Source organism: Pseudorca crassidens, chromosome 3 (assembly GCF_039906515.1).
Source record: "Pseudorca crassidens isolate mPseCra1 chromosome 3, mPseCra1.hap1, whole genome shotgun sequence".
NCBI lineage: Eukaryota > Metazoa > Chordata > Mammalia > Artiodactyla > Delphinidae > Pseudorca > Pseudorca crassidens.
The window spans coordinates 43,421,727-43,448,990 of record NC_090298.1 but is presented as its reverse complement, the minus strand read 5'-3'; the positions used below and the strand labels follow the sequence as shown (position 1 = coordinate 43,448,990).

The window sequence follows — 27,264 nt, the reverse complement described above, 5'->3', positions numbered from 1 at the left end:
TACACCCTCATGCCCCTTCCCGGTCAATCCCAACCACCACCCTATTTCACCACATTCCACAAGGCGACTACTTGTCTCATTTCTTCCCTATAGACTTTTGCCTGTTCCAGAATGTCATATAAATGGAATCATAAAGTATGTGCTCTTTTTGTGAAAGGATTAATGACTCAGCAGAATGGTTTTGGAATTTAACCATGTTGTTTCACATTAGTTTTTCACTTAAAGGTTTGAGCATTCATCAGTGATCATTATTTATATATGAGGTACAAAATAATGGTATTTTATCCTTTTCTTCTTTTTTTTTTCACTCGAAATACTTAAAGAAAGCTTTTCTCCATCAACTATTGGTTACCCTGACGTACAGTTCATATAAGAGAAGCAAAATGGTGTTAATATTTTCCCTTTATTTACCAGTTTTATAAGTTACCATCCTCCAAAGGTAGATGTAAGGGGTTTTTCTCCTCATTATGGATTCATATTTAAACATATTTGATGTGTTTTAATCCATTACAGTTATTATTCTTCTTAAACTTAAATCGCCCCATCTTTGGTTAGTGGGAACTTTTCACATTGGCTCATCCTTTTGACACAGCTTCATTAGTCTTTGATAGCTTCCTGATTTCTGAAGTGACATGATGTTCCAGGTTCATCTTAATATCAACCATTTCCTAAGTAGTCATGGTTCCAGTTAGTGTGAAGTACTATTTAGAGACTACAGTCTGGGTGTTGGGAATCTCATTGCTACTGGGTTGTTGTTTCTAGGGTTTCTCAGTGGAAAGAACTAAGAATGTTTTTAAGATAAAATACATCATGAACTCATACTGGTATTTCCAATTTAAAATCCAGACTATAGGTTTTTACTTAATTCATCTATCTAACATCTATATCGCCTTTCTTCTATGCTGAAAACCTTAGTTCCCAGCAACACCAACATAATTATTCATTTGCTTTATTTCACAGTAAACAAAACAGCTACAGAGTAACAATTCCAGTATTAGCACCAACAATGTGATTACTAAAAAGAATTTTAAAGTTGTTTTTCTCTCACTAAGGACATAATTAAGTTACTCTTTTAGAGTTACTTGAAATAGTTCCTTTCTGTGTGTTACACCACCAACTCAATACAAGAATTCATATGTTTCATTTTGCTTTCTGTTTTTAAGAATTTTCTTCATTGTGTAAAATAATAAATTAACCCACACAAACTTCTAAGACAAGATATGTTCACAGAGGTCTCTGTTCCCTGTGTCCTTTACCTTATTTCCTCCCTCCCTCTAGAGCAGGGGTCCCCAACCCCCAGGCCACGGACCAGGTCTGTGGCCTGTTAGGAGCCGGGCTGCACAGCAGGAGGTGAGCCACAGGCAAGCGAGCGAATCTTCATGTGTATTTACAGCTGCTCCCCTCCCCTCGCATTACCGCCTGAGCTCTGCCTCCTGTCAGATGAGCAGCAGAATTAGATTCTCATAGGAGCGCAAATCCTACTATGAACTGCACATGTGAGGGATCTAGGTTGCGAGCTCCTTATGAGAATCTAACGCCTGATGATCTGAGGTGGAGCTGAGGCAGTGATGCTAGCGCTGGGGAGTGGCTGCAAACACAGATTATCATCAGCAGAGAGGTTTGACTGCACAGAGACCATAATAAATCAACTGCTTGCAGACTCACATCAAAACCCTATCAGTGAGTGGCAAGTGAAAACAAGCTCAGGGCTCCAGTTGTATAATTATTTCATTATATATTATTGTAATAATAATAGAAATAAAGTGCACAATAAATGTAATGTGCTTGAGTCATCCTGAAACCACCACCCCACCACCCCCGGTTTGTGGAAAAATTGTCTTCCACGAAACTGGTCCCTGGTGCCAAAAAGGTTGGGGACCACTGCTCTAGAAGTTGCCTGTTTTGGTTTAGTTTTGATTTATCCTTCTGTTTTAAAAAATAGCAAGTATATATATAAATATTCTTAATTGATACATAATTTAAACATGTGAATAAATATAGCCACATCACTTGAAATTTTCTATGGTGATAGAAATCAGAAAGTGGTTTCCAGAGTTTGCCTGGAAAGGGATTGAAGGAATTTTCTGGGGTGATAGAAATTCTTATCCCTACCCTATCACCTCCTAGCATACTGTGCTCTGAAAAAGCATACTGTGCTTAAAGAAAGACATTGCTGGTACAATAAAGATTTTGTTTCAGGAAAGGAAAGAAACAGTACTAATATCACAGGAAATGAATAATTTTTAGAGAAAGGTCAGTGGGGATAGAGCATAACATTCTCAATGTGATATTCTTGGAGTAAAATTTTGAAAATAATTTTGTGTTTTAAGATACAGGTCAAACTCAGTTTTAAAGAAAAACAGGTGAACTTTTAACAAATTTTGATTTTAGTGTTCAACAGTTTATTCTAAACTTATTGGAATTAACTTTTTTATTCTAAGCTATAATAATTAACTTTTTTATTCTAAGCTATAATAATCTGGGTCTCATCAAACTCTTTTCAAGTAACCTTTTTCACTCTAATTTTTTCAAATCTATTTTTAATGACTGATTCTACCATTTTTGTATTTAGGGCAACAGAGAAGTTTGATGATTGTAAAGCAAAACGTGACACCCGCACCTCATGTACTGTTGATTATTCTCCTGTGTATTTTGTCAACATTGAAGTCTGGGTAGAAGCAGAGAATGCTCTTGGGAAGGTTACCTCAGATCATATCAATTTTGATCCTGTAGATAAAGGTAGTTATAAACCTAAATTTGAGAATTTATTAGAATATACAGTGGTTTATAAATTAGTTTTAAGTTTAATTAATGTAGAAACAAGCATTTATTTTATTATCTTAGTGACTTTTACAAATTCACTTTATCAACAGCATTAAAAATAATTTGGAAAAAGAAAAATATCCATAATCCAACCACACTCACAGCTGTTTTCACTTTGACTGTTATCTTCTGGTATTTGTCCAAATATCAAACATTTTATAGCATTGTAATCATAATATACATGTTCTATTTTTATTCTTTTTTAAAATTTCATATATCATAAATACTTAACTGTCTTTTAATATCTGAACCTGAAAAGATTAACACACGTAATAAACTGACAAGGAAAAAAACTAGAGTTTCTTTAGGAGCCTTTCCTTTCCATTAATATAGTATGGCATAGCATTGCTTTTAGAGAAATTATTTCATTTGGTGAGAATAAAAGAATACTGTGAAATAAAATCTAAAGAGTATATTTGCCTTTGTATAAGAAGTTATAATCTATTGGATCTATTTTAATTTTTTAGTGAAGCCCAATCCACCACATAATTTATCAGTCAGCAACTCAGAGGAACTGTCTAGTATTTTAAAATTGACATGGATCAACTCAAGTATTAAGAGTTTTATAAGACTGAAATATAACATTCAATATAGGACCAGAGATGCCTCAACTTGGAACCAGGTAAATTGAAAGTTACTGTTTATTCAAATAGTCTTTCTTGCAACCCACTAACCTAAAAATCCCAATCATTTTCTGAATGTCTTAAGTTTCTGGTTATGTGAAGTATTTTGCTTGACACTTCTTCTAGATCTGTATCTCAAGCAAGGACCAACAGGAAGACATCCAGATAGAAAATACAATTTTGCTCAGTACAGTAGCTTTTAAGTGAAATATGGAAGTGATGCAGGATGATAGGGAATAGCATTTTTGACAAGAGGTGAAAGGACCACAAATAACAGGAAGTAGATTAAGTAGAGGAGTAAAAATGAAGAGATTATGCAGATAAGGTAGAGCAGGAGTTAGCAAATGACATCTGCAGGCCAAATTCAGCCTGTCATCTGTTTTTGTAAAGTTTTCTTGGAACACAGCCACACACGTTTGTTTACATATTGTCTCTGACAGTTTTTGTGCTACATAGAAAGAGTTGAGTAGTTGCAACAGAGACCATCTGGCCCACAGCCTAAAATGTTTACAGTCTAGCCCTTTATAGAAAGTTTGCCAGCCCATGAGGAAGGGATTGTAAGACTGAAAAGGAAAAGGACAGTGTACCCAAAGATGATGCTATCAGCAAAAGAAGTACTTGGAACTTTTCAAAAGGCTATCATCATAGCATTGAGCTCCCCATACTATTCTTTGTTGTAACTCCATTTATCACTAACAAAATGCTTTTGCTTTGTTTCTCTGGTTGCAATAATGAGCTTAGAAGGGAATTGAGCCCATGACCTTCCTACTGCTGTCCTCCATTCCACTTATCTAAAGGGCTCAGAGTACAATCAGAAAAAGCAACAAACCAAAATGGATTAATGCTTCATGTTGTACATGAGGATTGTACAGAGAGGATACATACCAGAAGTTCTTCAAAATATTTTTTAATATCATAGAATCTTAATTCATTGGTACAAAAAAGACTCGACACCTATTTGGTATTCAGTTTTGAAATCTCAGAGCAGAGTGGTAGAAAGAACCTGTTACTTATCTGTCTTTATTTCCTGAAAACCAAGTTTATCTACAAAGATAGCTTTTGTTTTTCTTAATTGGGCTGGATATCTTCCTTTTGCCTATCTAGATCTACACTGTACCCTTCTCCACCCTACTCTTTGTCTTGAGATGCTGACCTGTATGGACTTTATCTGTTGGTTCTCTCTAGTTTCCTAGTGAGTTCCTAGCTAATGGGAGGAGGGGTCCTGGCAAGAGAGAGGAGAGAGAGAAGTGAGATCAGCATATTTATTTTCCCTGCTTCCTCCCTGGAGCTTTCCTGTCTCAACCTGAGGTCACTGCTCCTCTCAAGTTAACCCTTTGTGACCCTCTTCTTCCAGGTTCTGGTACCACCCCTCATCCCTTTGGGTCTAAAGGTGGTAGCACCTAGAAGCCCCAGAGTACTGCCTATACTATCTAAGGTTTCCCTACACTCTGCCCATACTTCCTATAGTAAACCCTCCTTGAATTAAATTCTAATTGGAATTTCCATCTTTTTCCTGCTGAGACCCTGAGTGTTATAAGAGCATAGAAGAAAGAGAGAAAGAAAAGAAAGGATGAAAGGATTAGTAATAGATGTTTCTGTATTTCCCAAACCTATTAACTTTACTGATTTTGACTGCTTATTCACTTGCATTTATTTCTCTCCAGAGCTTGAGTCAAATTAGTCTTCTTTCATTAGTTATTAGTCTTATTTCATTAATTAGCTTTTAAAATCTTAGGCAGTTTAGAAGACCTATAATAAATACCTTTGGGGTTTTTTTTTGGTCAATTTGCTTTGTTTTCAGATTCCTCCTGAAGATACAGCATCTACCCGATCTTCATTCACTGTCCAGGACCTTAAACCTTTTACAGAGTATGTGTTTAGGATTCGTTGTATGAAGGAAGATGGTAAAGGGTTTTGGAGTGACTGGAGTGAAGAAGCGAGTGGGATCACATATGAAGATAGTAAGTAAATAAGTATATGAAGAAAAAAGCATTGGAACTCTGACTATAAATTATGTCTGGTTTTAATAATACAGATCTCATTGCTTCTTATTTTGTGATCATTTTATTCAAACTGATATTTTACACTTCTTAAAGGATATCAAGTATAAAATCTAATATGCATTATTGATAGTACAAATCTTTTTGATACCTAATTAAAGAAAATTATGGAATAGTGTCTTAGATACCACGAGAAAACCATTAACGGTTTGTAAATCCAGAACATTTTATTAAAGGAGAGTAGTCCAGAAATATCTCTAACTAGAGAATCATATCCTGAATCATTAAAATCACCATCTAGCAAAATGTGTTTTAGACCCTCACTATCAAAAAGATATTTGTACTATTGTTTTTATTTATTTTTTCTTTTTTATCAGTACTTAATAAGCCTCTGGAAAAGCATCCTGGCATTTTGGTTGGTTGATTTATTTTCATTTTCCCTTTTTTTCTCATGATAATACAGTGTATATTACTATAGAATCCAAAAGGCATAAAAAGATACACAATGTAAAATCAAATTCCTTCCCCAAAGCAGCTAATGTTAATAATTTCTTCTGTAGCCATCAAGAAATAATCCTATGGCATAGTATTTTTTTTTTGTTTTTTGGGGGTTTTTTGGGAACATTTTCCTATCATGGTCACCCTCTTTAGGTGTCAGTGGCAGCAGCCATGGCTTTAAAACCTTCCCTACCACCTGTATCCCTTCACTTCCATGGAGCTCTTCCAGAGGTTTCATGAGAGTTACATGAATTGAGAATGTCAAAGGCAGAAAAGTAAAGTACCCCTTCTCCACCAAGAATTTTCTCTCATTTTGATAAATGCCAGGAAAGAAAGTAATCCTACTATTGCTTGTTTGGGAATCCTCGATCAGATCCCTTTGTCTTGGTCAGGAATTCTTTTCTTTTTTTTAAAATTAATTAATTAATTTATTTATTTTGGGCTGTGTTGGGTCTTCGTTTCTGTGCGAGGGCTTTCTCTAGTTGTGGCAAGCGGGGGCCGCTCTTCATCGCAGTGCGCGGACCTCTCAGTGTCGCGGCCTCTTTTGTTGCGGAACACAGGCTCTGGACTCGCAGGCTCAGTAATTGTGGCTCACGGGCCCAGCTGCCCCGCGGCATGTGGGATCTTCCCAGACCAGGGATCAAACCCGTGTCCCCTGCATTAGCAGGCAGATTCTCAACCACTGCACCACCAGGGAAGCCGCAGTCAGGAATTCTTAAGCTGATATTCTTGGGGCCTTTAAAAGTACTTGGGTCAGTTTGGGGGAGTTCTTGAACTACTTCAAAATGTTGACAAAATATTGTGGTTAGTACTTGTGTGAATTTTCTGGAGCGATGGTACATAACCTTGTCAAATCAAAGAGATATTTGGTGTCCAAAAAGTTATGAACCATTGGATTATGCTTTTCTTCAAATTAGTGAAGGAAGCTCCTAGGTCCTCTTTATGTTAGGAACCATTTCCAGCCCATAAAATTTCCTTTATAACTTCATGTTCTTTATTCTTTTGGGGCTCTGCACTGTACTCATGTATATATCTATTTGAACTCCCTGTACCAGCAGCTTTTTCCCCAGCCTTCATGGTCTGCCTTTCCTCTTTTCTCTGTTTTGTCACCTGTAGTTATCTCTTCATGATCAGCACATCACGGCTTAGATTTTATTCAGATCCTTTTTTATTCTGTTGAATACCATATTTTGCAATTATATTTATAAAAATTTTGAATTTTTAAAACCTAATTATCAGCACTTGATGTTTTGTAAAGTGCTTTTTCACATGGTTGGTGATTATTACAACAATCCTGTGAATTCATTTTTATAATATCCCATTACATTGACTCATCCCAACATAAGGTAGTAAACTTATACTACATTTAACTCCATTTATTTTAATTTGTCTTCTGTTCTTAAATGTATGCATTTAGGGGTTTTAAGCATGTATTTAAATATGATTTTTCAGTTTGATTTTTAGCAATAAGAAATAGTGATACATCTTTGGTTATTGCTTAGGATATATTTGTACCTTTAAAATTTTAAGATTACAAAAGAGTTTCAATGTACTCTAAATCATCAAGCTATCACCCTGACTAAAGGAAGACCCAGGCATATCATGCTGGGATGGGAAAAGGCTGGTATAAAGAAAGAGTTAGAGACACCATATGATTGGAGGGCAAGAATATTAAAAACAAAGTAAGAGAATAATTTCTAGGACTTTATTTTACTGTTATAATAAAAAGTTTATGTCATTTCTTTAGGACCATCCAAGGCACCAAGCTTCTGGTATAAGATAGAGCCATCTCATACTCATGGCTATAGATCTGTACAACTCATATGGAAGGTAAAAAAAAATTGCCTATTTATATTCTTCTATTTCATATAATGTATTTTATATGGTGTTATGAGTGGAGCTTAATTTTTGATATCTATTTGATAACTATAATAAATAGAAACACAAAGCTTTATATATACTATTAAAAAGTCAGGTTCCTAAACTACAGGTGATACCTCATATATATTTCAGTGTAGTTCCGTGAAAGTTATGTGAGAAGAGGGGCCTTGTTGTTGTTTTTTTATAAATTTATTTATTTATTTTTGGTTGCGTTGGGTCTTCGTTGCTGTGCACAGGCTTTTCTCTAGTTGTGGTGAGCGGGGGCTGCTCTTTGTTGTGGTGCGTGGGCTTTTCATTGCGGTGGCTTCTCTTGTTGCAGGACACAGGCTCCAGGTGCACGGGCTTCAGTAGTTGTGGCACGCGGGCTCAGTAGTTGTAGCTCATGGGCTTAGTTGCTCCGCAACATGTGGGATCTTTCCTGGATAAGGGCTCGATCCCGTGTCCCCTGCGTTGGCAGGCGGATTCTTAACCACTGCATCACCAGGGAAGTCCTAGTGGCCTTGATTTTACCAAACTTTTCTCAGTGCCTCATAGAAAATAATTAATCAATGTTTTGGGTAATCAAAGTGTATGCTGGTAATAGGAAATAAAGTTGTTGTGCACTCCATAAATGTTCATGAGTGGATCATACTAAAGTAAGGTAGAAAGAAAAATACTCAAGACATAAAATAATTTAGGCCAACATAGCCACAGTGCAGAATTGTGTAGAGAACAAAAGGCTAAGAGAATGGTGCTTTCCCTCGTAGTTGACGTCATGCTTTTTTTTTTTTTTTTTTTTTTGCGTTATGCGGGCCTCTCACTGTTGTGGCCTCTCCCGTTGCGGAGCACAGGCTCCGCAGCCATGGCTCAGGGGCCCAGCCGCTCTGCGGCACGTGGGATCCTCCCGGACCGGGGCACAAACCCGCGTCCCCTGCATCGGCAGGCGGACTCCCAACCACTGCGCCACCAGGGAACCCCCGTCATGCTTTTTGAAGTCAGTCTTCATTCAGTGTATAGTAGTTTTACTTCAGTAGTGAGTTCAAAGTAAGGTTGCCAGTCCCTTCCAATTAAATATTTAGAGATTTGACATAATAGCAGAATTTGTGAACATGAAGAAAAACTGATTAACTTTATTTAAGATTTATGAAACACATTTTTAAAATAAATTATTTTATTACAGACATTGCCTCCTTTTGAAGCCAATGGAAAAATCTTGGATTATGAAGTGACTCTCACAAGATGGAAATCACGTTTACAAAAGTACACAGTTAACGACACAAAACTGACAGTAAACCTCACAAATGATCGCTACATAGCAACTCTGACAGCAAGAAATCTGGTTGGCAAATCAGATGCATCTGTTTTAACTATCCCTGCCTGGGGCTTTCAAGGTTTGTGTCCCTTAGATGGAGCCTGACTTATGAATGGGAAAGGGTAGTTGTTAGGTATGGACAGGGCTCCTGTAAAAAAATTGTAAGTATTCTAAGACTGTCTCTTCAGTATCAACAGTGATCATATTTTTAGAAGTCAGTCAGCAGCCAAACCTGGTCGATCATTTTGTGGCTCACTTAAACTTTGCAGTAAGCTACTTAATTCATTTAAGCATTTTCTGATTATCTTTTTTAAAATATATTTTTAATGTTTTAGGAACTTTATATGTATATGACTTAAATATATTGTTTTTCTATAGCTTTATCTGTAGCTTTCAAAGAAAAAAACATTACAACTTACGTACACAAAACACTTGAACACTTGAAGAACTTTGGGAAAGGAAGAATTTAAGTTCCAAAATAAATCGACTATTTACTTTACATGTAAATTATAATAAAGTGCTTTTATTCATGTAAATACATGTTAATATTATATGCTACAAAAACGTGATAGCAAGATCACATGGTTATGGAAAAGAATGTAAAATATTGGAATATCAAATTTTTAAATGTTCATTTATCATATCAGTATTCAAACTTTGTTTTAAAGCTACTTACCCCATAACGGATCTTAAAGCATTTCCCAAAGACAATGTGCTTTGGGTAGAATGGACTGCTCCAGATGAATCTGTAAACAGATATATACTTGAGTGGTGTGTGTTATCAGATAAATCGCCCTGTATCCCAGACTGGCAACAAGAAGATGGTACTGTACATCGCACCTATTTAAGAGGTATACCTGGCTACAAACATTTAAGTTGCTGTCCTTTTTCTAGCTCTTCAGACAGATTTTTCTTTTACATATTCTTTTCTGCTTTGTGGTCCATTGAAAAGATACCCAGTTTATCATAGTTGCTAGTTACGTCTTGTGTACTAGATTTGTGACTTTCAGCAAGTCACACTTAACCTCTCTAAACTGCAGCGTCTGTTTATGGACTAAGTGGGGTTAATACTATCTTCTTGTAATCTTCCACTGTTGTTTTGATCATCAAAGGAATGTTCACAAAACTAAAGTAAGATAAATACAAGATAATTCAACCTCTGTTGCTAATAGTATCTCTGTACCTTATTAAATTCCCTCATCCTTTAATGAGAAAATATTTTCCCTGAGCATCTAGATGGCTTATTAACTTCTTATAGCTGTTGAAGAAGCGAAGCAGAACTAGAACTTAGATTTCCTTGTCTTTTAAACTGCAAGTACTAATGAAGGACAGAAAGTAATGTATTATAGAGCTCCAAAATGGGTTGCTCTCATTGTAAGATTCTACTTATCAAGTGATACAACAACTTTAAAGAGAAAACAAAGCATTCAGTTTGTATGTGTGTAAAGAAGGAAAACCATTAGAATACAGCTTCAAATAATATGATTAATCAGAGAAAACATGTTAACAAAGATATACCATATATCTTTATATATAGCCATAAACTTAATGAGCTTTATTCGTAACATAGGCTGTTTGGCCCTCATTAACCTATTATTTAATATATAGTTTTACTAATCCTGGTTGTCTAGTTTATCAACCTTATCCAAATAAAAGCAAGGTGGAGCTAGAGAGGAGATAGATTGATAATAACTGGACAATAGGAACTTGTACTATAGCATAGCATAGGCTCTGGAGACCTTCAGGTTTTGCAGGTATCCCCACATAGCTCAGTAGGCCTGATAAAACATCACTGTATTACAGCAGAATATAAAAATATTGTCTTCTTGATAGTATTGAATCATCAAGAAAATTACTCTCTTTAAGAAATCAAAAAAGCGTATGTCACTTCATGCATAATAGTTAAGGAAATGTAATTCTTATTGAAAGTATAAACTTCAGTATAACAAAAAGAAACTTTTTGCTGTTGCGTGCTGAAGGGATAGATAGATTGCTTTGTTAATCTGGAGAGATTATAAATAAAGGAAACATTTAAGATAATTTTTTCTTTTAAAATTATGTTACTTTCTGGGAGAAGTAACACTAATTCTTTTTTTCCCAGTCACCTGACAAACCACAGCCATTAGCGCTTTCCCTAGCTCTGATTAGTGACATCTTGCACTTAGGCAGTTCTCAGAGAAGTAGGTAAAATGTACAAAAATTGCCAAACTCTAAGGAAGACCCAGGATAATTTGAGATCAGTGTTTTATAAATCCTGAATATAAATGCAATCATTACTTTTATTGACAGTATAAATATTTTTTATTCACTGTATTGGCAATAAAAGTAACCTTTTATTTTCAAACAGTTTTATTCTGTTAAGCTTGAATCCAGTAAACAAAAGGCAATGCTTACTTTAAAAGTTGCAGTTTTAAAAAAAGGAAAGTTCAGTGGTAATAATTTCATAATGTATGCAAACGTCAAATCATTATTTAGTATACCTGAAATATGTTGTACATCAACTATATTTCAATTTTTTAAAATGAATAAAAATAAAAGAAAGTTCAGTGGTCATGAAATTATAATGTAAAAGTAAGTAATGGAATTAATTAGGTTTTTTTCACTATAGGGGAAAAAATGCTTAATCCACTATTCTTACTTTAGGAAACCTAGCAGAGAGCAAATGTTATTTGATAACAGTCACTCCAGTGTATGCTGATGGACCAGGACTCCCCGAGTCTATAAAGGCATACCTTAAACAAGCTCGTAAGTCCAGACCTATTTTCTTTGAAAAATGTTGTTTTTTAACTAACAAAGACATTTTATCCCTTTTAAATAAGGATATGTCTTACTATGTTCAAATAATTTCATGATAATGAAATTTTACGAAGTCTTAATGATTTACTAAATTCTAATGATTTTCATTTGGTAAATACCCTATTCTGTTTTAGCACCTTCCAAAGGACCTACTGTCCGGACAAAAAAAGTGGGGAAAAATGAAGCTGTCTTAGAGTGGGACCAACTTCCTGTTGATGTTCAGAATGGATTTATCAGAAATTATACTATATTTTATAGAACCATCATTGGAAATGAAACTGGTAATAAAACTATATCAGCTATTAAGAATCAGGTGTTTTTTCTTAAGCTTTTAAATACTAATTTGTCTCACCTTCTTGTGTTATACATCTTAGTATAGCATATTATCCTCAGAAAAGAGATACCTGAGAATATGCTTTATGGTTGCTTTCATGGTCCTATTAAAGAAACATTGTTTTCTAGTAAAATATGTTTTAAGACACTCACAATGTCAAATATAGGCCAAACCAAGCAAGAGTAGTTGAATAAAGCACACTTATTGATTTCTTCCAGCTGTGAATGTGGATTCTTCACACACAGAATATACGCTGTCCTCTTTGACTAGTGACACTTTGTATATGGTACGAATGGCAGCATATACAGACGAAGGTGGAAAGGATGGTCCAGAATTCACTTTTACTACACCAAAGTTTGGTAAGAAATAATGATGTTTGATCTTTCTTCTTTTCTCTTTTTTCTTTTTAAAATTTAATCAGACTAAAAATGGGCTTAGTTTATATGCTAAAATTTTGTTTAAAGTGCATCTTTGGATTCATATAAATGAAGTGTTCATAAATTATGATTTTTATATTGTTGTTTATCTGACTTTGGTTATTTCTTTACAGAAAATTTTTTCCTTACTTTTTTGTTGTTTCTTTAATTGTCTCTGACTGATTTCACTTGTACTCTGTAAATCCCAAAAGAATCGTGTATCTTTCTAAATGAGTTTACTTTTTCACTGGCAAAACTTGGATGTGGTCTCTTTCTTCACTTGTTCTTCCTCTTACGGGCAGGTTGCTGTAAAGACTAGTCCACCCTTGAAGTCTCATTTCCATACCTCCAGCTCAGTCTTTAACCTGCTCAAACCAGGCTTCCAACCCACCACTCCACTGAAACCTCTCTAGTGTCACTCACAGAAGACCCCTTACTTGTCCTATCCAATGCATGCTTTTTAGTCATCTTTTTTTTCCTACGCTTCCCAGCATTTGACCCTGTTGGCCTGTTCATCCTTGAAACTGTCTCTTCCCTTCGTTTGTTTTTCTAACAGCACTCTCCTGAGTATTCTCCAGAGCTCTGTTCTTGGCACTGTTTTCTGATTTGCCTATTCAAATTCCCTGCCTATGACTTCAGCCATCCTCTCTTCCCTTCTCAAATACATTTTTCCTTCTTTGTTCCATGCCACAACTCTTTGCCAAAGCCAGAAATTTAGGTGCAATTGTAGTAAGTTTCTTCATATCTTTTTCACTTACATAAACCAAGTATCAGGTCCAGTAGATCATGCCTTCTAATTACTGCTTGTGCATGTGCTTTCATAATCTCTTTCTTTGACCCTAAACTTCTCGTCATTTTTCCCAACTTTTTGTCTTTTCCCAGTATGTGGCCCTATACCTTTTCTTGTTTTGGCTATTCCTGTAGCCTCCCTAAAGCAGACTTAAACTGCATTCTTTCCTGTATCTACTACATTTTGAATCATTATAGAAATTACCTTATTTTATTGTAATTGTATTTGTAACACCCACACCCAAGCACCAAGACAGTGAGTGATAAATAATAAGCTGTTTATCATATAAATAAATAAATCATTCAACCATATTCCTCATTGGTTGAATGATTGCTGAGAGAGCAAATAAGTAGATAAGTGACTACATAAGATGGATATTAAAAGATCCTGAGCTTTGCTGTGATGGCCAATAATAAATATAGGCTATGGGATAAGATTTGTGGTGACATGTTTTGTAGAATATATATGTAACAAATACAGGTTTCCCCCACCATCCAAAAGTAGAGCATTCCTATGAAACCTTTCATAAGCCAAAGTGGTATAGAGCAAAGAGTATTCCCCACTTTTGGAACGTTCACATTATGCCACTTCACTTTCACAAAAGACCTATGTTAGTACGCTAACAAGCTTTTTTCATAAATTTATTTCTGTTAGCAAAAACAGACATTAATGTAATTTATGAAAAAAGCTTGTAGTATACTGATGTAGGTCTTTCCTGAAAGTGAAGTGGCATAATGTGAACTTTCCAAAAGTGGGGGGATACCTGTAATATTTGAAATAAAACTTTGTGCCATGATCTTTAAAAAATAGTAATAATAAACTTTAAAAATATTATCCTGATTATAAAAATAGTGTTCATTATAAGGAATTTAGACTATACAGTAAAATACAAAGAGGAAGAAAAATCACTCCTGATCCCTCATCCAAAATAATCTCAACATATTTATATATCCTTCTAGTCTTTTCTGTGCATACATTTTTTTCCAAAAACGAAATCATACTTATTACTTCATCATCTGCTTTTTCCTCTGGCCTATCTATTGTTGTATGGATTCATTATGGCTACTTCACATGGCATGGAATTTGCTCCCAAGGACCATATAGCTTAGTTGAAGAAATATGGTACAAGTAAACAAAACAAACAGAGAGACATTTGAGCCATGTAGATAGTAAATAGAGCAGGAATTTAAAGATATCTGAAGTGGGGAGTTTTACCTTCGAAGATTTTGTGGGGAAGACAATACTTGAGCCTTGAAGTTAAGATGTGGACAGATAGGAAGAAGAAGGCATCTTAGTTCAGCATGAGCAAAGGCCCAAGGCATGAAAACATAGTAAGCAGAAGTTCAGCACCTGAATTTGATTTGGCATATGTATGAGAACCTTAGCATTCAGGAATTAATATTTTCCAACCTATAGTTTATTCCTGAGACTTTATCTGATTTCTTGGTTCCTATCATGCTTTGTAGGAGGTAAAGTTACTTACAAAGGGATGCGTGTGGTGGAAAGATAAGACTAAACGAATACTGTATTACTGTAGTACTACTTTCATACTACTTTTTCCTGTAAAAGACTAGTTACAGGGGGCTGGAGGAGTTAACCAGAAACAACCATAGGTAAATCATTAAAAAAATCTCTAATATAAATTGTCCCAATTAGTGATTCATTTGATTAATAAGTCCTCTTTTATTTTTTTATACATCTTTATTGCAGTATAATTGCTTCACAATACTGTGTTAGTTTCTGTTGCACAACAAAACGAATCAGCCACATGCATATACTTGTCCCCATATCCCCTCCCTCTTGAGCCTCCCTCCCCTCCTCCCTATCCCACCCCTCTAGGTCATTGCAGAGCACTGAGCTGATCTCCCTGTGCTATGCGGCTGCTTCCCACCAGCCAACTATTTTACGTTCAGTAGTGTATATATGTCGATGCTACTCTCACTTCACCCCAGCTTCGCCCTCCCACCCCATGTCCTCAAATCCACTTTCTATGTCTACCTCTTTATTCCTGCTGTGCAACTAGGTTTATCAGTACCATTTTTTTTTAAGATTCCATATATATGCATTGGCATACAGTATTTGTTTTTCTCTTTCTGACTTATTTCACTCTGTATGACAGCCTCTAGGTCCATCCACCTCACTACAAATAACTCAGTTTCATTTCTTTTTATGGCTGAGTAATATTCCATTGTATATATGTGCCACATCTTCTTTATCCATTCATCTGTCAGTGGACATTTAGGTTGGTTCCATGTCCTGGCTATTGTAAATAGTGCTGCAGTGAACATTGTGGTACATGTCTCTTTTTCAATTACAGTTTTCTCAGGGTATATGTCCAGTAGTGGGATTGCTGGGTCATATGGTAGTTCTATTTTTAGTTTTTTAAGGAACCCCCCATACTGTTTTCCATATTGGTTGTATCAATTTACATTCCCACCAACAGTTCAGGAGGGTTCCCTTTTCACCACACCCTGTCCAGCATTTACTGTTTCTAGATTTTTGATAATGGCCATTCTGACCGGCGTGAGGTGACCCCTCATTGTAGTTTTGATTGCAGATAGGGATTCATGTGGTATTTAGGAATCTCAGGCTTGCTGCGTTTTAGATATTATTCCTACTTCTGCCACTCCTTGTGCCTGTTAAGATTCTCCTAAAATTCTTAGCCCTATGTTAGATTTATCATCTTTTTGAAAATAGTAAATAACTATTAAAAATTTTGCCTGAATTTTACATTTGTATTCCTTATAGAAGATTACATTTATAGTGCAATTATTGAGATTGTTTAAAGCTTTTCCAGGGACTTCCCTGGTGGCGCAGTGGTTAAGAATCCACCTGCCAATGCAGGGGACACAGGTTCGATCCCTGGTCCAGGAAGATCCCACATGCCGCGGAGCAGCGAAGCCCGTGCGCCACAACTACTGAGCCTGCGCTCTAGAGCCCGTGTGCCACAACTACTGAAGCCCGCATGCCTAGAGCCCGTGCTCTGCAACAGAAGAAGGCACCACAATGAGAAGCCTGCGCACCGCAACAAAGAGCAGCCCCCGCTCACAGCAACTAGAGAAAGCCAGCACGCAACAACAAAGACCCATCGCAGCCAAAAATTAATTAATTTTAAAAAAGAAAAAACTTTTCCAATTCTACCCATTAGTTCTAGAACTCAGAGATAAGCTTTTGCTAAGATTCTGCTGAGTGCAGACCGTAAATATAATAAATAGGTTTGAAAGCTCTTACCAGGTAGATAGATTATCTATCCAATAAACTGAACTAATCAATTTATTCCCCCAGCCAACATATATTTTATGCATACTATGTGGTCAGGTTACTGTGTAAGGTGTAAGTAGCTAGGATATGATTTACCAAGGGGGAAGGGAGGGGGGAGAGGAACACCTTTAAGTTTGAAAAGGTTGTAAAAAAATATTAGGATGGCATTTCATCTTTTCAACAGTAATCTGGTTGGGATGTTGCATTATTTCTCTTTAGCATATGTGTCAACAGTTATTTTCTTTCTTTCTCCTTTCTTTTTCTTTAGCTCAAGGAGAAATTGAAGCTATTGTTGTACCTGTTTGCTTAGCATTCCTATTGACAACCCTTTTGGGAGTATTATTCTGCTTTAATAAGCGAGACCTGTAAGTACCCATATTCATAATTTTGCCTTTTCCCCCACTTTTATTGATCTATAATTTACATGCAATGAAATTCATCCATCTTAAGTGTACAGTTTAATGAATTTTTGTAACTGTATATAGATGTATAACTACCACCACACTCAAGATAGAGAACATTTCCATCACTCTACAAAGTTTCTTCATTCTGCTTTGTACTGTGTCCTCTCCCTCAGCCCCTTGGCCGCAGCAATCACTGATCTACTTTCTCTGGTTGCAGTTTTACCTTTTCTGGGATTTCACATATATGGAATCAAACAACATGTAATTTTTTGTGTTTGATGTCTTTCACTTGACATATTTTTGAGATTCATCCATGTTGCATAAATTAATATTTTTCTTTTTATTGCTGAATAGTATTCTATAGTATAGAGATATCAAAATTTGTTTACCTGTACACCTATTATGAAAGTTTAGGTTGTTTCTTTTATTTTTGGCTATGATGAATAGCTAAAATATATATGTGTTGTTATGAACATTCACATACAGATCTTTGTGTGACGATATATTATCATTTATCTTGAGTAAATACTTAGTAGTGAGATTGCTGGGTCATACAGTAAGTGCATATTTAACTTTATAAGAAGCTGTCAAACTGTTTTCCAAAGTGTTTGTACCATCTTGTATTCCCAAGAGCAATGTGAGCGTTCCATTTGTTCCATATCATCCTCAATTCTTGGTACTGACAAGGTTTTTAATTTTAGCTATTCTTTCTCATGGGTTTGTAGTGCTATCTCATTGTGGTTGTAACTTCTGTTTCCATGATAACTAGTAATAGATCTTTTCATGTGCTACCTATACATCTTCTTTTGTGGTGTGTCTTTTGAAATCTTTTGCCCATTTTTAAATTGGGTGATTTGTCTTGTAAATATTGAGGTTTAAGAGTTCTTTATATATCTGGTTACAAACTTTTTGTCAAATATATGTTTTGCAAATTCTGAACTGTGGCTTGCCTTTTTATTCTCTTAACTGTGACTTTAGAAAAGCAAAAGTTTAATTTTGATCAAGTCCATTTTATCAGGGTTTTTTTTTTTAATGGTTCTTGCTTTCTATGTCCTGTTTAAGAAATCTTTGCCTAACCCAGTGTCACAAATATGTTCTCCTATATTTTCCTCTAGAAGTTTAATCATTTTAACTCTGTGCTGTGATCTATTTAGAATAAATTTTTGTGCATGTTGTGAAGTCAGGGTCAAAGTTTTTTTCCATAGATATCTAGTCATTCCCAGCATCATTTATTGAAAAGGCTATCTTTTCCTATTGAATTATCTTGCCAAAATCAATTATCCATATAAGTCTGGATCTGTTTGTGGACTCTCAATCCTGTTCCATTGTTCTCTATGTCTATTCATCCTGATAACACGTGGTCTTGATTTATTATAGCTCTATAGTAAGTTTTGAGACCAGGTGGTAGAATTCCTCCAATATTTTTTTTCAAAATTATTTTTGCTAGGTTCTTTGCCTTTTCATATAAATTTTAATATCAGCTTATAAATTTCCTTTAAAAATCTGTTAGAATTTTTATTGGAATTTTATTGAATCTGTCCATCAGTTTAGGGTAAAAGGCAATCTGAACATGAGTTCACATGTTCATGAGTCCAATAAATCTTTCAGTACGTGAATGTGGTATATCTCTATACTTATCTTGGTTCCTTTTGCAATGTTTTGTAGTTTTCAGGCCTTGCACATCTTATGTTAAATTTATTCCTTCCTAAGTGTTTTTTTTTCTGTGTGCTATTATAAATAGAATTTCAAATTTTTTACTTTCTAATTGTTCATTGCTAGTATATTGAAAAGTGCAATTGATCTTGTAAATATATTGGTCTTGTATACTGAGATCTTCATAAATTAATTTAGTCACTTTTTGGATTTTCAACATGCACAGTCATGCTGCGTGCAAGTAAAGATTCCAGTCTTTATACTTTTAGTTCTTTTCATCATTGTACTGGCTAAGACCTTCAGTACTATGTTGAATAGAAGTAAGAGCCAACATCTTTCCATTATTCCCAATCTTAGGCGAAAAAACGTTCAGTCTACACCATTGCATGTTATATTAGCTGTAAGTTGAGGAAGTTCTTATATTTATGTTTTGCTAAGAGTTTTTGTCATGAATGGATATTGAATTTTGTCAAATGCTTTTTCTGCATCTGTTGAGATGAGCTTATGATTTTTCTCCTTTCATAAATATGAATTTTATTCATTGATTTTCAGGTGTTATACCTTGCATCCCTTGGATTTTGCTAGATTCGGTGTGTTAATTTTTGCATTTTTATGTTCATGAGTAATATTGGTTTGTCCTTTTTGTGGTGTCATTGTGTAGTTTTGGACTCAGGGTAATACTAATTATCTCATAAAATGAATGGCCTCAGGACATATTACCTCTATTTTCTGGGAGAGTGTGTAGGGTTGGTTTCATTTCCTCTTTAAATGTTTGATAGAATTCACAAATGAAGCCATCTGGGCTTGCTGTTTTCTTTGTGGGGAGGTTTTTAATTAAAAATTGAATTTCTCACAAGTATAGGGCTATTGAAGTTTTCTTTTTCAATCTGTTTTGGTAATTGGTGTCTTACAAGGGATTCATCCATTTTTTTTTTGGTTGGTCAGTTCATTTAGGTTGTTAACGTTATTGCTTTTTATATTATGTCCAGATTTCATAGTTGTTCCTGCAGGACAGTCTGTTAGGATCTTATTACTCATCTTTATTTGAACTTATTCTCAAGATGACTCATTTCCTGTGTACCTGTGTACACTATGGACCTCTAATGTTGGGCTAGGGACTGTATTAAGGTAAACATATTTAAATAGATTTTTTATGATGGGGGATATCCTGAATTCATTGTTAGCCTTTTCTTCCTTGTGAAAAATCAAATTTATCTTGTACCAATGTGAAAATTGAACATTTTGGGGGTTTTGTTTTGGGGAGAGAAGGTATACCACAATTTTTTGTGACCCTGGCTAAAGTTTTTAAGTGTTATTGTTGTTGTTTGTTTGTTTTAATTTATTTATTTTATTTATTTTTGGCTGCGTTGGGTCTTCGTTGCTGCGTACAGGCTTTCTCTAGTTGCGAGCAGGGGCTACTCTTCGTTGCAATGCATGGACTTCTCATTGTGGTGGCTTCTCTTGTTGTGGAGCATGGGCTCTAGGCACACAGACTTCAGTCGTTGTGGCACGCGGGCTCAGTAGTTGTGGCTCGTGGGCTCTAGAGCACAGGCTCTGTGGTTGTGGCACACCGACTTAGTTGCTCCACAGCATGTGGGATCTTCTCAGACCAGGGCTCGAACCCGTGTCCCCTGCATTGGCAGGCAGATTCATAACCGCTGCACCACCAGGGAAGCCCTTTAAGTGGTTTTTATTGCAGGATTTAATTTCAGAGATTTTTAAAAATTGAATACTGATTACCAGCTTTAGTCTTATAAACAAACAGTTTTTCTTTAAGGATAAAGATCCTTATGCATTTTCAACAGTATTTCTTTTTCTATTGGTTACAAGAAAAATAACGTTTTTGTTAGCTTTGGGATACAGTAGGTATTTTTTGTTTATTTAATTGGTTTGATTCTTAAGATTCTTGGATAATAATGTTTAGAAATAGGGACTATTCATTGTTTATTACATGTGGTTCTACATATGCGATATTTCTTTTCTCTCCAGAATTAAAAAACACATCTGGCCTAATGTTCCAGATCCTTCAAAGAGTCATATTGCCCAGTGGTCACCTCACACACCTCCAAGGGTAAGATAAAATATTTCTGACTTACTTGTAATACACAAGCATATTAGGATATATTGTAGAGTTCAAGCAAAAGATAATCAGACTAAATCAAAAAGTAGATGAAAATAGTACATAAACGAGAATTTTAGTCAAAATTTAAAATAATACTTATGTATTCTAGGAGTTTATTATCACCACAGCATATTTGTCCTTATATTCCCAATTCTATTTAGTATACATTAAAAATATTTGATTGAACTTGTAAGTTGAAAACCTGTGTTTTAATGCTGCTGTGTGATAACTCTGTTGTAAGGCAAGCATTTTAGGTTATATATTAAAATAAAATTTTAAATCTACCATTTTAACATGATTAAATGGCTTCTGGAAACCTACAGTAAATTCCTTGAACGTCCCTAAAGGGGGAATGATTTGTACTTATTATCTTCTGACAGTCCTTTAATTTTAGATTAGCAGATTGACATGTATATCCTATGAACCTTCAGTCATTTGAGTTTGATTTAATGTTTTCCTCATTTTTCTATCCAATTAATCCTAGGCTGCCCAGACTAGGCATGAAATATGAAATTTTATTTCTAGACCTTTAAGTTTATCAAAATGTAACACCAACAATATTGACTTAGAATTCTGAGGAAATACAGTCTAATTCATACTTTTTAGAATCATTTCACAATATCCGTGATTCACGTGATTTAATTAGTGATATAGATTATCGCTGCACCATTAAAAGCTACTGAGAAGTTTCAGAGATTCATTACTCTGTGGCTTTAACTAATATGTCATATGTAATTATTTCAGAGTTTCTAAATGAACATGCACCATAGGTAATAATTCATTTTCTCTCTTTCTTAGCATTTTAATTCAAAAGATCAAATGTATCCAGATGGCAATTTCACTGATGTAAGTGTTGTGGAAATAGAAGCAAATGACAAAAAGCCTTTCCCAGAAGATCTAAAATCATTGGACCTATTCAAGAAGGAAAAAATTAATACTGAAGGACACAGCAGTGGTATTGGAGGGTCTTCATGCATGTCATCTTCTAGGCCAAGCATTTCTAGCAGTGATGAAAATGAATCTGCACAGAACACTTCGAGTACTGTCCAGTATTCCACTGTGGTACATAGTGGCTACAGACACCAGGTGCCATCGGTCCAAGTCTTCTCAAGATCCGAGTCCACCCAGCCCTTGTTAGATTCTGAAGAACGGCCAGAAGACCTACAGCTGGTAGATAATGTAGATGGCAGTGACAGCATTTTGCCCAGGCAACAGTATTTCAAACAGAACTGCAGTCAACATGAAACCAGTCCAGATATTTCGCATTTTCAAAGGTCAAAGCAAGTTTCATCAGTCAATGAAGGAGAGTTTGTTAGACTTAAACAGCAACAGATTTCAGATCATATTTCACAGCCCTATGGATCTGGGCAGATGAAAATGTTTCAGGAAGTTCCTGCAGCAGATGCTTTTGGTCCAGGCATCGAAGGACAAGTAGAGAGATTTGAAACAGTTGGGATGGAGGCTACAATTGATGAAGGAATGCCTAAAAGTTACTTACCACAGACTGTAAGACGAGGTGGCTACATGCCTCAGTGACGGACTAACTCCTGTTACAACTTTGGAAGTACCTGTAAAGTAAAGCTAAAAAAAGTATTTTATCTGTGATTTCAGATCTTCACTCACTGAAGATGATCATTTGCCCTTAAGGACAAGAAGGTACTGTCCTCCCATGTGGGCTGTTTCCATTCCAGAATATCTGGGATTTGACTTAAAGCACTACATAAACTGACTTCATCCTCCAAATAGCTGAATGACTTTGTGCTGTTTCAGGATGTTTGCACTGAAGAAAAACAAAGCTTGTCTGAAATTTATAAAGTGAAACTTTTGGTTTTGCTATCTAGAAAACAGAGCGTATTTAAATTAAAAGCAGTGGTAAACTTAGTGAGCACAGCTATACTGATTTTAACGAGAATAGTCATCAAATATCAAATCTTGGGGAGAATTAGCATACAAATTGGGGGAGCAAGATCTAGACCCTCTACTTCAAGTGACAACATAATTTAAAAAGAGTCCAGATGGTACAACTAATATGAGCCCAGCTTTTGTTGTCTGACAAAAAAAAAAAAAAATTGGGCTCATTTATAATCATACCAACATATAAAATATTAGTTCTCGTCCATTGGTAATGATGCTGCCAGTTACTGGAGAAAAGGAATTCTGGAGTTTTAACTTGGCAAACTAAAAATATTAATTTTTTAATATTAGACAGTTAAGTAAATTTTCAAACATTTGCTTTCTATCACTATTGACAACCTCCGAAGATCCATTTCACAAACTCAGCAGAGGGTCCAGATAAGAGCTAGGAATGAATGTGACGAACTATCTTAAACATTTAAAAAATCCTTTGCCATTTATAAAGGCTTAAATTGTTAACACTCTTCTGTACATGTATATAAACATTATTGACCCTTCTTGTTAAGACGTCAGAGAATTTGGTTGATGAGGCACTTTATACAGTATGTCTTCACCTTAAAATGTGTTTTGATTTAATATGCTTTGTTTTTTAAGTAGGCCAAGACTGAGTTTTTTCTTTCTTTCTAGTAGGTGTTTGAAGCAGACTAATAAGTTAGAAGACTTGGGCAATACTCACCAAAACAAACAAAGCACCACCCCAAAAATGTACATATTGATCTTAGGAAATCTCGCAGTTAGCAAATATCCTTATTGTAGAGGCACTTAATGAAGAGAGAGTATTTTAATGTCTGCCTGTTCTGAGGTAGGTGGAACTTAGTTCTACATGATGATTTAGGAATATTTTAAACCTTTTCCCACATGTTCTGTTCTTCAGGGGAAAAGTGAGTTGGGCTTCCAGAGTTTAGCACTAAACTCACTTTCGCATTTATGTTATTCCCTACCCACCACGTTTGACGAGGAGGCAGGGGCTAAAAACTAGGAGCTGAGTAAGTAAGAAGAAATTGTCATGTGGTTGACTACTGCTGTCAAGTAAGTTTGTGTTGTTTTTCTGTCATATTTAATTTACAGAAACCAAGCCAACTTAAAATAGTTTGTAGAGGTTACTGAAGAATAAAAGGCTGAGAAAAATTAGTACACATTTACAGTTGAGATGTAATTCGACTCATTACTGTCTCAATATTGTTCGCATTAGACTTGCTGTTATGCTTTATCCCTTGTATTCTTGCCTGATACTTTTCAGAGTTCTTTCTCATATATGGTCTTTGCGAGACAGAGCAGATGCTTTATTCTGATATATCCTGTTCTACTTTAGGCAAAACCAACATGAGATTGGTAGAATGTCAGAATCAGTAGTAGATGAGGAAAATTAGGCACAGACAGGTCAGGTTGGAACAGAGAGACCCCAAACTCACACACACTACACACTACAAGGTAATAAGCATTACCACCGTTTAAGTTGGTTATCAAAGGCTGGTCCAAATCAGGACAGGATTTATCTTGCTAAATGTCAACAAATTTATATCTATTACATTTTTCATTTCCTCAAAATAAGTAGTCATGTTGTTATAACCATGTTTAGCTCTAACCTTCCTCCTAACAAATAGCAGTGTTGTGGAGAACATTTTAGTGTGGAGATTGTACATGGGAGGTGGGCAGTTATAAAATGTGAACTCATGATATCTGGGAATCAGAACAAATAGTTATTTAAGAAAGGACATCATATAAGCAAATTTGTATGTTGAAACTTGTGTAGAACATGGTGCAGTGAGTGAATGCCCCCCAGCCACAAAAGCACTTTAGGCATATTAAATGGATATAGTTACTGTGCAAAAATTCATTCAGGAAATAAATATATTTATGTAATATACATCTTTGCCCCCAAAAAAAGCAATCATGAAACTTAAGTACAAAATTACTTTCATAAGGCATGTCTTAGAATAATCTGTCTTGATATATGTAAATTATATTTTAGGTAGGCCCAGAAACAAATCCAGTTAATTTATGTGAAAATTAGACTATGTTTAAGATAGTGGATAAACTACTCATTAAATATATAGTATGCAAAAATTTGATGCAGTTGCCCTCTTGTAAGACTAAAAAAATAATAAGCATATGTTACATGTGTTGTTATTGTAATTTGATTGTTACTGGTGTCTTTGGTATCCTACCCTCATCCTTCATAAAGGCATGAGGCTAAATAACTGTTGGAAAACTATCAGACTTCAAACCCACTAAAATCTAAAAGTTTAATTCTTTTTTAACATGGATCATTCAGCACTAGGGAACATACCCAACATGTGACCAGAAGCAAGGGAAAAAGCAGAATCATTCACATGTTTTGTGTTCACATCTGTTCTGTGCCTAGTTGTTTGTTTAATTTCAACCTTTTTCTTTGATAGAGATTTTTTTTTTACACACGAAGTCATCCAAGACCCTAGTTTATTGTGAAGTTAAGGGTTAATGAAGTTGAAATATACTTTTAAAACATATATTTATGAAAAGTCAAATTTAAAGTGGAACATCTAAAATAGCACTATAAATAGAAATCAAATTTAAAAGATGTCTTTTTTCTACTCACGTAGTTTAGTTAAAATCATGACATAAATTTAGAAATAGAATAACTATATAGTAGAATTCCCTAAAATATTTCTGTTAACTGGCATGTACTGACCAACTATAAATTAAGTAGGAGAACTCTTCCTAGTCTATTCCGTTATATTCCACACCAACCTCCTCCTCTCTTTGGTGTTAGGAACAAATTTCTATACCATACATTTCTGTTTCAGTAGTTTTTTTGTTGAAATGGGTAAAGTGTCAAAATAATAAGCTACATAAAACTTAAAGTTCAATTGTTTAAAAATATTGGGATAGCTTTCTGTTGGAGGTCGTGTTAGATTCTATTGCCCAGGTAAGATTACTTTAAAAATTTCTTTGCACTTTTGTAAATTAAAAGAATATGAAGCCATAAAATGGCAAGATATTTAGGTTTAAGAAATTTTAAACTAGCAAACTTACAGCCTAATTCTATAAACTGGTCCTTGGTAGCCGTTCCTTTTCAGGCTATTTATAAATAGAATTTAGATGTATGTCAAAACAAAACTTTCCAAAGCTAAATGTAATATCTTTTGGGTTAATCTATTTTTTTTCATTGTATATACTACTTGTATGTGTATTCCCACGATATTCTAATATACATTGCATTAAAAATAAAAAGGCAGCTCTGGATGAGCTCTTTTGTTACCTATTTCTAAATTTTTTAATAAGGCTTTTTGTAGTCAGTTCCTTAAAACGGGTTAAACTTCATTACACAGTTCTTTAAAGTTGATAGATCATGATGAAAATGAATTTAAGGCCAATGGTGATAGATGTTACAGACCTTTTATCCCTTAAACATAAGCTTTGAGAATGATAACTACATGCTTCAGATGCTGTTACATGAATATCAAAATGTGATGTGTCAGAAATAAAGGGATAGTTTAAAGGTGGATATTTGAAAATTCTTTAGTCTTAGTCTCTCTCTCTATATATATATATTGAATAGTATACTCTAAAAATAAGTGTGCAATTTGCTAGTACTACAGTACAGTGAGTAGCATTAGGTATGTCTCCTATTTATACCGTATGTCCCATTTAATTGTAAGTGCAATCCTTTTAAGTTCACTTGCTCTTGTACCCCGACCTAATCTAACTTCATATAGAAGGCTTGTCTAGAAAGACTATTGTATGTATTTTCACTTTTGCACAGTGAATTGCATGTGCAACTTGTAACCACAGCTATTGTTTTTATGTTGACATAACTCTAAATGTTCTGTTATATATCAGCTCGCATCCTTTAAGTAAATTTAATAAATTCTTAACTCAGTTTTTTTCTGGGTGTGGTCACTACCAGATGTCATTAAACATAATGTTTACGGTAACAGGATTTATCATTACTGGTGTTGGGCCTTTGTGTAAACTAGGTGCTTTTTGAGGGTTCTGTGGCTTTTTAAATGCTCATTTAGCATAATGGATAGGGTTTAGAAGAAAATCAATACCCTATCTCGGCCTTAATAAATACAGACTTGGAGGTGGCAAATTCATTTACCATTTTTCTGGATTTACTGAGATGATTTCTGGAATCCCAGCATCTTCCCTCCCAATGGATATTTTTTAACTGGGTTGCCAGGGGACCAACCAAGTACAGAGATGCTGTGCCCACACTCTACTAGAGTCTTGTCACAGTGAGGCGCGGGTTGACCCATAGCATCCCACTGCTGCCCCCTGAGGTTGCTGAGTAGTAGTGTATGAAAGTAACAGCTCCACCTGGAAGGAAATCCGAACTACTAGATTTGTGTCTTCACACTGTGCTTTTATCTTAAATATGCAGTAAATGAAAAATCCACAAACACACAAGTTAACTTCATCCCTTCACATATATACTAAAGGTTGTAGAAATAGTGTCTTGGCTTTGGGCTATGT

The 27,264-nt window shown here is 35.1% G+C and overlaps 1 protein-coding gene across 1 annotated transcript in view; it reads left to right on the top strand.

The window, feature by feature from the left end:
• The window catches only part of IL6ST (interleukin 6 cytokine family signal transducer), a 49,178-nt gene extending 22,506 nt beyond the window's left edge, over nucleotides 1-26,672 (top strand). Inside the window, exons 5-16 of the mRNA XM_067730706.1 lie at nucleotides 2,573-2,739; nucleotides 3,291-3,445; nucleotides 5,248-5,407; nucleotides 7,692-7,774; nucleotides 8,985-9,195; nucleotides 9,785-9,967; nucleotides 11,760-11,861; nucleotides 12,047-12,193; nucleotides 12,465-12,605; nucleotides 16,982-17,078; nucleotides 20,760-20,841; nucleotides 21,691-26,672. Coding sequence (XP_067586807.1) covers nucleotides 2,573-2,739; nucleotides 3,291-3,445; nucleotides 5,248-5,407; nucleotides 7,692-7,774; nucleotides 8,985-9,195; nucleotides 9,785-9,967; nucleotides 11,760-11,861; nucleotides 12,047-12,193; nucleotides 12,465-12,605; nucleotides 16,982-17,078; nucleotides 20,760-20,841; nucleotides 21,691-22,428 — 2,266 coding nt within the window. The 3' untranslated portion in view covers nucleotides 22,429-26,672. The remainder of the gene's footprint in view (nucleotides 1-2,572; nucleotides 2,740-3,290; nucleotides 3,446-5,247; nucleotides 5,408-7,691; nucleotides 7,775-8,984; nucleotides 9,196-9,784; nucleotides 9,968-11,759; nucleotides 11,862-12,046; nucleotides 12,194-12,464; nucleotides 12,606-16,981; nucleotides 17,079-20,759; nucleotides 20,842-21,690) is intronic.
• The last annotated feature ends 592 nt before the right edge of the window (nucleotides 26,673-27,264 follow it).